The sequence below is a fragment of the Hylaeus anthracinus genome, unplaced genomic scaffold (genome assembly GCF_026225885.1).
Source record: "Hylaeus anthracinus isolate JK02 unplaced genomic scaffold, UHH_iyHylAnth1.0_haploid 11997, whole genome shotgun sequence".
NCBI lineage: Eukaryota > Metazoa > Arthropoda > Insecta > Hymenoptera > Colletidae > Hylaeus > Hylaeus anthracinus.
Genome location: NW_026534344.1, coordinates 2,255,149 through 2,265,682, shown reverse-complemented (window position 1 = coordinate 2,265,682; position 10,534 = coordinate 2,255,149). Strand labels below are relative to the sequence as shown.

The 10,534-nt window shown below is 40.7% G+C and overlaps 2 protein-coding genes across 2 annotated transcripts in view; both read right to left on the bottom strand.

The window, feature by feature from the left end:
* Positions 1-7,552, bottom strand: part of LOC128889557 (transmembrane protease serine 9-like) — a 13,225-nt gene extending 5,673 nt beyond the window's left edge. Inside the window, exons 1-13 of the mRNA XM_054147280.1 lie at positions 6,894-7,552; positions 6,683-6,768; positions 6,486-6,572; positions 6,075-6,365; positions 5,741-5,842; positions 5,502-5,653; positions 5,235-5,389; positions 3,232-3,317; positions 2,986-3,099; positions 2,063-2,350; positions 1,882-1,983; positions 1,643-1,797; positions 1,222-1,343 (exon numbers count right to left, since the gene is read on the bottom strand). Coding sequence (XP_054003255.1) covers positions 1,222-1,343; positions 1,643-1,797; positions 1,882-1,983; positions 2,063-2,350; positions 2,986-3,099; positions 3,232-3,317; positions 5,235-5,389; positions 5,502-5,653; positions 5,741-5,842; positions 6,075-6,365; positions 6,486-6,572; positions 6,683-6,749 — 1,721 coding nt within the window. The 5' untranslated portion in view covers positions 6,750-6,768; positions 6,894-7,552. The remainder of the gene's footprint in view (positions 1-1,221; positions 1,344-1,642; positions 1,798-1,881; positions 1,984-2,062; positions 2,351-2,985; positions 3,100-3,231; positions 3,318-5,234; positions 5,390-5,501; positions 5,654-5,740; positions 5,843-6,074; positions 6,366-6,485; positions 6,573-6,682; positions 6,769-6,893) is intronic.
* Positions 7,553-8,820: 1,268 nt separating this feature from the next.
* LOC128889556 (venom protease-like) lies at positions 8,821-10,467 on the bottom strand. Its single transcript, XM_054147279.1, has 5 exons — positions 10,296-10,467; positions 9,714-10,013; positions 9,287-9,388; positions 9,056-9,207; positions 8,821-8,976 (listed from the first exon to the last, which is right to left on the bottom strand). The coding sequence occupies exons 1-5, from the start codon at positions 10,465-10,467 to the stop codon at positions 8,821-8,823; spliced, it is 882 nt and encodes a 293-aa protein (XP_054003254.1).
* Positions 10,468-10,534: the final 67 nt, after the last annotated feature.

Genomic DNA, 10,534 nt, shown 5'->3' with positions numbered 1-10,534 from the left:
ATATATATATATATATATATATATATATATATATATATATATGAATAAGCTTATAGATGTATATATTTATTTTCAAAATATTCTCCCGTGTTATTTCACCGCTATCTCGCGATAAACCTGCGACCCGCGATGTCGTACCGACCTCTCTGCTGTTTACCGGTACTTTCTTTTGACGGTAGCTTATATCCTGAAAAACATCGAACGAACAAACGTGTTTGGGTTACGTCATTTTTTGTTTACGCGTAATCAATTCCCTTGATAGATTTAACCATCAACTATTGGTCCAGGATCCGATTGGCCGGGATCTACTAAGGATGGTTTAGGGATCCACAAGTTGCGAAGGACTCGAGTGGATCGTAAACCTTATTTATGTTTTTTTGAATAGTCTCGGGTCGTACTTTAATTCGAAAAACGCAGAAATCTAAAGACTAGTGAACAAACATTATTATTCAATAAGTTGCTTGTGAAGAATTCTAGGATAAAATAACAAGCGAAATCGAATAAACAAAAGCTTATCTTATTAACTTTTTGTCGATTGAGTAGACATTTCTTTTTGTCGCCAGTTATTCAAATAAAACATTGCCCACCTCTGGCCTGAGATACGTTTTAACGAGTTTCGATCTAATACGCTCCACTTCGCAGAAGCCTACTGGATTTGGCATACTTGGAAATACTTTATATGCAATTTTAATGGTTGGATTCAGCGCGTAAATTACCCAACTAAAAGGCACCGATTTTGATTAACTCTTTACAGAATGACGATACCATTAACGGATGCAAGACATTTTTTTAGTAGCGATGATTCAGTTTAAAGGAGTCGCAAAGATCATCGAGGTATTATTATTATTTAATATTCATCTTATAAAAAGTACATAATACGTGACGGCATTTGTAAGTAAATAACTCCTCGTTGTAAAATTTAAGGATAGGATTTGAATGCGAATTCAGGCCCTGCTTGGATACGATGAGTTCCATCGTAGACAATTATTTTGTATTGCTATTTTGTGAAACGTTTATTTATACATTATTTATATATTACAACCATGTGACGGGACTATTGCCCGAGAAGTTGACGGAAGGAAGAACTTGAATCTACGTAACATTTTTTAAGATGCTTTTATTTTTTAAAAGACTGATGCACCGTAGAAAAAACTGCGTCAACGTGTCAATCTTCGTCGAGTCCTTTATAAATTCAAATTTGAATTGATGAATCCGATGTACTCGGTGACTCTGCTATAGACAGTGGGGCATTCGACGTCCTTGCATTTCTTGCGATAGGAAACAATGCCGATCTGGTAGACAGTTTCCCTCTGCTGTATCATCAGAGGTCCTCCTTCATCGTACTACAAAAAAAAAGAATGATTTTACGTCTCACACATCGTCCTGGCCCAAATCGATAAAAGTACTGCAATCACGATTGCTAATAACTAGACTGCGGATCTTTGTGCAAAATAAAATCTTTGCGAGCGTGGCTACAAAAATTGAACCTAAATAAGAATTCGTTTAACTCTGAAAATATTATAATATGAATTCGACTTCCAATATTATTATATACTGTGTGCGCTTTGTGGTTTCTTGAACATTGAAATTTCCTATAAACGCATAAAGATCGGCGATCTACTAATAACTCATCCAAACTCACCAGACCGGCATCTCGGCCTCCAGACTTGTATCCAGCGCACAGCGTGAAATTGTCGATCCTTAATTGCGAGAATTCTTTATAATCTTCTTTGCATTGGTTATTGCTGATCACAGGGATCCTCGTTTGCATGAGAACGTCGCTGCCCGTTTGTGATTCTGAAGTTCAAAGGGAAAGAAACGTTCCACGAAATAACATATGACGATTATTAATTAACAGGATGAATAAAGATCGCCACTCACGGTTTGAGATTGCTCCCCATCCAACGACGTAGCCTACTTTCCCATTGTAACTGTCGGTTAGTTGAGGAATGTCGATTGGCAGGCAAACGGGGTACAAGCGTTCTGGAAATCACAGTTTAAAGTAATTATCCAAGCATTGTTAACTCGTTTGGAAATTTCAGAGACCTTGGTGGATATTTACCAGAAATCATAGCTTCCTTTACCATTGTAAGAACGGCGATATCATGCACCTCGTTTTCCGCGTTGTACTCGGGATGCACGAACTTGTTCTCGATCCCAATATCGACTGGAACATCCTGTGTCAAACTCAGGACATTGAAACGAACTACGTACAGCTCGTCTGACAGAGCACAGCGAGCTGCTGTCAGAAGGTGTTTAGGCGTTATCAGAGTAGCTCCGCAACGGAAATCCGTGATCGATGCGTTTTTGGTGTTCCGATAGCCCAACGCACCAACCCAGGGCCAGTCACCTGAGTCGTAACAAACGTCGAGCTTAAATTTCGTCCCCGACCTACACAAACCTATACGTATACAACATATGCGATAGCATTTGCATGCTGAATTATTTGGGTGATTAATTCCTTTTCCAAACATCTCTAATCTAGTTGATACCGGTCATCTCAATGGGCGACAATTTCATGGTTCCATCTATGAATTAAATACAGGATTTAATGACATTTCAGCAATTTTACGCGTTATTTATCAGTGTCAGAGTTCGATTCTCGTTGGTTTCTCAAAATGATCGGCGTAGTTGTAGTATTCCTGGCTTCCGTCGCGTCTGATTTCAATTTCTTGTCGACCTTTCCGAACCAAGGGAACTTTCGCAAACGTTCCAGTCTCCATCATTATCTAGATAGCACCGATGCCGAAGCTTCCTTGGTTGAGAAACGTTGGCAAGCCACGAATACGAGAAATAATACTCGTCGAAGTCTCAAGACTACCTAGGTACAAAGGAGATGCATACTCGAGAATTTATTTCGGAGAAACGGGAAACTTTCTGTTAAAAATATCTGAAATTAACAAAGTTACGGCGTGGTAGTTCGTAAGCCCTAGGTAGACTTTCTCCCTTAAATCCAAGATCTCTACATGTAATTGCCATACATACCCTTCTTCGCTGGAACGCCGCCTATCACTCTGTTCATAACGTAGCTGGCGTTTTTAAAACCACAATCTGGAGGTCTCGCAAGCATGTACTTGGTATCATCCGCATTATCGTCGTCTGTCAAAGAATTGTAGAGTGTCAAAGATTTCTAGTTGTAGAATGGAAGTAGCGAATTGCCAGTGATCTTGAAAAATCGTGAAGCGATAAGCCATCGAAATTGAAATGGGATCTTAGGTTCACAGGACAAACCTTGAGCAGATGCAACGTGCGCCAGTGGATGCAGCAGGGCAATTAACGCCAAAGACTTGAGCAACATGTTGTACTTTGTTGCTTTCCTAAAAGTAGAGACGAGCAGTATTTTCGTGCGCGTTACTTTTATTCACGGATTTAACTCACTTTTGTTGGTTTCGGGGCTCGTGTTAATTCGAAGGAAAGTTAGTTTTCGCGTGGCGACGGTTTTCAAAACTGGAAGTAAGAACCCCGCATCAATGGTACTTATACTTTGGAATGTCGATATCTGCAATACGTATTATTGAATCGAGCGAGATACGTATTATTGAATCGAACGGAGCGAGAACGATAATAACATTTGTTGGACTACCATATTTTTTTACGGTAATGTAATACGATAAAATTCTTCTCGAACGTATAAAAAAAAAAATATTTATATATATACATGTCGAATTGAGTAACCTCTTCCTTTTCGAAGTCTGTTGAAAATACACAGATACGCACATAATCTGGTCGATAAAGCCTAACCTCTGCAATTTTTATCAGAACTTTGCGGAAGCAATTTCAATCGATTCTTGATGTTTTTACGATGGAAATGAAACCACGCGACTGGGACGTAATTTGGACAATAATTAACGAAATTACATGAAGAATCTGATTGCATAATTGAAAAGTACCTTCGTTAAAAATGGTCCGCTTTTTGCGCGATGTGACGTATCATTTTAATCGGGAGAACACCAAGAATCCAATAGCATCGCGTTCAGGTTGATACCATGAAGAATAAAGAATTCGATTTTTGGAAAATTGATGAGCCGATGATCGGCCGTTCGAACCCGGACGCTCGGCGGAGAACAAAAGAATTGCGAAACGTTCCATCGCGATGCAACTCTCATTCGAACGATCAAAGAGACTGGTCGAAGCGATTTGTCGTACGACAGCGATTTTGTCGTATCGCGTATGGGGCGTTTAAGTGTCGCGATAATTCTCTCTGGTTCCCATGGGCATCCCCACCACTTCTAAGGACCGCTGTCTCGACTTTTCTGTATTGATCTATGAGAATGAAACAATAAAGGGCAATAAATAATTCCTTCTCATTAATGTACACTCTAATATATACTGTATTTAGTTAGTTCCTCTGGCCTCAATTTTGTATATTTAATTCATCCAACGAAGATTGCTAAACTGTTTCATTCGGTATTGTTTTTGATAATTCAACTTGTATTTTGGGTAAATTTGTTGTACCCAGGTTACGAAGAAAATTATTTCAGTTATTTTTACTAAAATTGATCGATTACGTCGTTCTTGAAATTGACAAGCATTCACGTGTAAGGAAAAATGGAACAGTATGGAAAGCTTCTTCTTTTTTGTCAAATTTTTTTTTATAAAAGAACTGTTATCAATATCAGGGTATGCGTCCTTTTTCTACTTCCACGGATGAACATACTTTTTTTAGTAACCAATGAGCAATTCTTTGTCTGGATCAAGGTGACGTCATTGGAAAGAGCCATTCCAGCTTTCAGATCGATTAAATATTTTAATTGTATCATGTACAATTCGATGGATAGATACGTTTCCGAGTAACTATATTCATTGTTAAACGGAAACAATTGGAATTTTCCTTACAAACTTAGCGAACTTCTCGCCTCGAACGTTTCCTGAACACAAACAGTTACATTCTTCTACTTCATTCTTTAAGACACCGACTCAAAGTTTCTTTCAAATCATCGAGAACTTGGGATTATTTCTGTAAGCAAGTTTACTTAAATGTAAATTGTCGAGAAAACCTATGGACTACCTAGAATACTTATAATAAGCAGGGATAGGAATATCGACAGACATAGAATCCACGTTATCTTTCCATGCGTTATTTATTCAAAAAACAACATCTTAAATTTATATTTTCTAATGTACAAAATGCACTCGAATATTAAACTCGTTTCGTTAAAGAAATTCCAAACGATGGATGTGAACGCCTGCCTCGCACGTCGCACGAGCATTATTACTCCAACGATACTCTTTACGTCTCGATTGCTTGTTTGATGAAATCCAGATACTCGGTGATTCTGGTGAAGATGCCAGGATATCCACGTTCGGCGCACTTGTAGCTGTGGATGTAAAGACCGATCTCGTAAACGTTACCGTCGAAGAGCATCATCAGAGGTCCTCCGTTGTCACCCTGCGAAGAAACAATTGTAAAAATTAAATCGCGAAAGAATTTGGCAGAAATTCGAAAGTCTGCAACCGCGGTCGTTGCAGGTTCGTTCACGTTACATTCGTGGTTCTCTTACGTTGCAAGCGTTGGTTCCACCAGCTACCTTTCCAGCGCAAATCGTGTGGTTAGTGATGGCCAGCGAAGGGAATCCAGAGTAGCTCTCTCTGCACTTTTCGTTGGTGATGACGGGGATCATGCTTTGCTTGAGGAAGTTGCTCGGTGCTCCTTCTACAGAACGCAGCCCGAAATGAGGATTTGACGAGACATTGTATAATTATAAATTACGCGGGACGATAGATGAGGATTGCTACTCACGGTATGAAGTTGAACCCCATCCAGCAATGTACGCGAATTTTCCGTCGAAGACATCGTTTACCAAAGGTTCTTTGTGTGGGAGACAGATGGGACGAAGGGAGTCTGAAAATTACGATAAAAATACGTTGTTACTCGTTACATCGTAAACTCGGAGCGTCGACTCGAACGATTATCGAGTATCTTCTTCCGAGAAACCACCCTTATCTTCTACACCCCCTCTCCCTTTCTCCGTATTAATTGGAACCATCCCAAAGCAACTCCTTTCCAACAGTATATCCTATTCATCCCCCATTCTTCTTTCGTTCGTTACGAATTCGAAAACTCCAACACTCACCGCTGAAGATAACTTCCTTCTTCAGTGTGAGGACCGCGATGTCATTGGCCTTCGTCTTTTCGTTGTATTCACTGTGGACCTGTTTCTCTTCGATGTTGACGTCGATCGGTCTTTCACCGTCCAAAGTTAAGGTACCAAAACGAACCAAGATCAAATTGTCGATTCCAGACGCACAGTAAGCGGACGTCAGAACGTGTTTATTCGTGATCAGGGTAGCGCCACACTTGAAAACTGGAGTCGCGGTACCGTCTGGGTTCTTGTAACCTAATGCTCCTATCCAGGGCCAGGCATCTAAGACGTAACAAAAATCGTATGTATTTTCCTTCGGCCTACAAAGCTGATTTCATTTTATTTCGTTGTATCCAGTTGTAGAGTATTTAATGAAAAATTCTGTATAATAGCCGTACGTACCCTTCTTCGCGGCGATACCACCGATTATTCTGTCGCCATAGACTCCCCTGGCGACACTAACTCCGCACACAGGCGGCTCCAACAGACCTATCAAAGAAGTTGTATTACTCGTCGGATTTGCATTGCATTCTTAACGAATTTAAAATTAGCGTAAAAACTGGAATACTGGTGAACGGATGACGATTTAAAATGCAAACCTTCAGCTGATGTGACCAGAATCAGTGGACAAAACAGGGCAATCAATGCCAAACATCTCGACACCATCTTGGATTTTGCTGATCTCCTGAAGCAAAATGAAACTTTTATTCTAATTGAAAATGGACTCGATTTTCAAGCGAAAAGCAAATAACAAGACAGTCTGAACTCGTGAACACGTGAAAAGTTACTTTCTCGACAAATTTCACTCACTTTTTTTTCTATCGGAGACTTGTAACTTGCAGGCAACACGTTTCGAAACTGACGACGAGCGTCCCGCTTCCACTGGTACTTATACCGCGTGTCATTCAACAAGCAGATTGCACAAAAAATAACGAAAACAAATCACCCGGATGAGTACAATCTAATCAACCTTCTCTCGAATTATTGTACCGAAATATAACGCGCGAGGGTCGCTGTTGCCGATAAACTTAGCAATCGTTACAACGTATTTATCGGTCACATCACATCCGCGAAGACTATACCGTAAACGAAAATAAGGAAAGCGCTTTGACGTGAAAACACTCGATTACGATACGTTCTGTCGAACGCGTTTGTCCTACACTCTTTTTCGTTAAAAGTGATACGACCGGATGCTGGTACTATTAACGAGTCGAAGAATGAAAAAGCTTTGCCCTCCAATAAACAGTTAGTCCACCAAAAACAAACAAAAAAAAAAAATGTTTATCGACATATCACAAGCAAGGGTATCACGACATCCACCTCTCGATACTAACTTAACCCCGTAGTACTCCCTGTATCGTTTTCAATCCACTTCAGTTTCAGATAGTGTATCTGTGTATTTTTTTTAAGAATTACAAGTCGCATATTTGTTCATCATTTTTCCTTCTTGCGATCTTAATGCATTTGCGACAAAACAGACGAGGGTTACCGGAAGAGGTTAAGAAGATAGCTATACATTTCATTCGATCGAAAGAAAACGTGCGATCTCTTGGTCTAAAAATATATACTTTTATTTTGAGAGCTCTCGACAGCAACAATTCCTTGTTACTTGTTAATTAATTGTTATCGCGTGATAAACCTGTGACCCACGATACCCCAATAATTGACTAATCAGCTGTTTACTGCCACTTTCCTTTAACTATGAATCACATCCTAAAAAACATCGAATGAAGTACGGAAAATATTTGAGGGTAGAGTGTCAACAGAGGATGCCTGTTGTATTGCAAAAGTTCTTTGCTACGTCGGCAACTGTTGCACGGTACTCTGTTGGCTATGTAGAACCCAAACGTAATCGAAGAACTTACCACCGGAGCGACCTACGTTGCCAGTCGGACAATCTCTACTACCGATCAACTGTTCTACATTATCAACTCGTCGTACAGTGGATGCGAACTATTACGAACTATACTATTATTAGGCGAATCGAATGTTTATATCGTGACCCTTTCCAAGCGTGGACTTTCAGGAAATTATAACGGCAAATACAGGACATTATCTTTATTTCGTTCTTTTACACTGACAGTACTTAAAATTTATGAAAAGTTCATTGCTTGGAGTGGCGTGGAGAGAAGAGAAGTAAAAGAAAGTAAGTTTTTGGCAAATATTTCTTAAACATTGAAAATCACCAGATTTATTCCACAATTGTGCTTTCACTGTATTGTATAAACTGAAGCTTAATTTATAAAGCGCCAAGTACTGAACCACGCTATTGATATATTTGAATTTTGATATATATTTATTGAATTATATAAATACCATCTTGTTCCGCGACCTTTCCACCTTTTAAAGGATGCACCCATGTTACTTGTTTTCAACCATTCCAATATAAACAGACGTGTACCACCTATCGAAAATCGACACGGACCTTCCAGACGACTCAATACTACTTAAAACGTAGCAATATGCCAGCGTAGTTGCACTATACTCCACCGATAGCCCTACTTATTATTATTATTATTGTAGCAGTTGGGAAATACAAGGAAGTTGTTCTTTGTGTAGGCATTCTTTATGTAAGAGCAATTATACAATGCTTGTGTAAATCAACATCGCGGACCTATTAACGATACATTCCGCGACATAAAATGCGTTAGGGTATCGGAATCGTTTCGCGGGGATCCAAAGCGACGGAAGCGAACTTCTCGTGTTTCGCGCGATCTCTGTCGACGAGCCTCCTGCGTTAACCCATTAGAGGAAGAATGAAGTCAAGGTACTCGGTGACTCTCGAGTAGACAGTTGGGAATCCAGGTTCGGCGCATTTGTAGCCGAAGGAATCGACACCGATCAGGTAGACGGATTTGTCATGGACTAACATCAAAGGACCTCCTCTGTCACCCTGGAAAATACGTTTAAAAATTTGTAGATTTCATTTAAAGGAATTAAAGACTGTTCGAGCAGGATGGCAGTAGGCTTACGTCGCAAGCGTCTTTTCCTCCCAGCTGGAGCCCAGCGCATATCGTGCGGTTGTTGATCAATCGATTCGGGTCTCCGGAGTAGGCTGACTTGCAATCGGCGATACTGACCACGGGTACCTGCGTTTGCAGGAGAATGCTGCTCGCTGGTCCGTCTACAGAGACACAAGAAAATAATAAACGAGACATTTTAGGAGGAAACGATTAATTATTCGGTGTAACGAGGGCGCTTACGGAACGAGGTGGCTCCCCAGCCAGCAAGGTAAGCATTTTTCGCGTAGAAGTCGTCGCGTCTGAGAGGGTCGTCCACTGGGAGACAGATGGGCTGAATGTAGTCTGGAAATCACAGAAATAATGACGTTCCAGCGGAGAGAAAATTGAAAATCAAGATGTTTGAGGCTTTGTATTAGGTTGTCCAGAATATTCGTGCCGATTTTTAAGAAACATTCAAAAACACGTTTGAATTTTAATATATATTTATTGAATTACATAGGTGCCATTTTGTTCGACAACCTTTCCACCTTTTAAGAGATGTATGCGTGTTATTCGTTTTCAACCACCTCGATATATTCAGACCCGGACCACCTACCAAAAATCGCCGCGGACTTTCCGGACAATCCAATATTAAACAAGGAATCGATGCTTCGAAACGAACACTCACCCGTGAGAATTACATCTTTCATCAGCTTCAGGACGGCGATGTCGTTCGATTGTCTCTTACTGTCGTACTCGGGATGCACGATCTTCTGTTCGATCTCCAACTCGACAGGGAAGGCCCCGTCCTGGTCGCTCTCCAAATCCAAGTCTCCGATGCGAACCATGTACAGGTCCGGGTCCGTGACGCAGTGCGCGGCTGTCAGGATGTGCCTTCGCGATATCAGGGTACCACCGCACAGGAATTTCGGTTTCAGAGGATTCGAGGCGTTGCGATAACCCAACGCGGCGATCCACGGCCAGGCGCCTAAATTTCCAATACAATTTTCCAAGATATTATTTGTCAAACTTCGTATTGTGTAAATGTGGGTACATTTGTATTGTGCGAATGAATATATGTGAGTGAATATGTGTGTGTTCCTCCTCCATGTGTAAGCGCGCGTCCGGAGAGACAGAGCTTTCTGTAAAGCTTGGCTGAGTGAGAACGCGACTGATTGAGGACGAATGTTCTATTATACTACTTTTCCTTCTATTCTGTTATACTATATTTCACCTTCTCTCTAGTTCATTCTAGCACAGCAGTACTTACCCAGCTTGGCTGGTTCGCCATTAACTATCCCAAGTAGGTCGAGGATCTTGCTCGCGCCACAATTTGGAGGATGTAAGGGTCCGTACGCACTCTCTAACGCCTCTTTACCAGCTATCGGAGGACTCGCAGGACCTGCATTAAATATTTTCAGTCTGTTATCTAAATTACTCATTGTTGCATTTTGTCCACACTCTCGTAGATTTCTTCATTCCCAGTCTACTTACAGTGGAGCTAATTGT

Bases quoted from the DNA above. Each gene is read 5' to 3' on its own strand.
- LOC128889556 (XM_054147279.1), bottom strand. From the start codon at position 10,467: ATGAGTAATTTAGATAACAGACTGAAAATATTTAATGCAGGTCCTGCG. The intron at 9,208-9,286 runs GTAAGCGCCCTC...GTGTCTCTGTAG, and splicing joins CTGGGGAGCCACCTCGTTCC to ACGGACCAGCGAGCAGCATT. The intron at 8,977-9,055 runs GTAAGCCTACTG...CGTATTTTCCAG, and splicing joins GAGGAAAAGACGCTTGCGAC to GGTGACAGAGGAGGTCCTTT.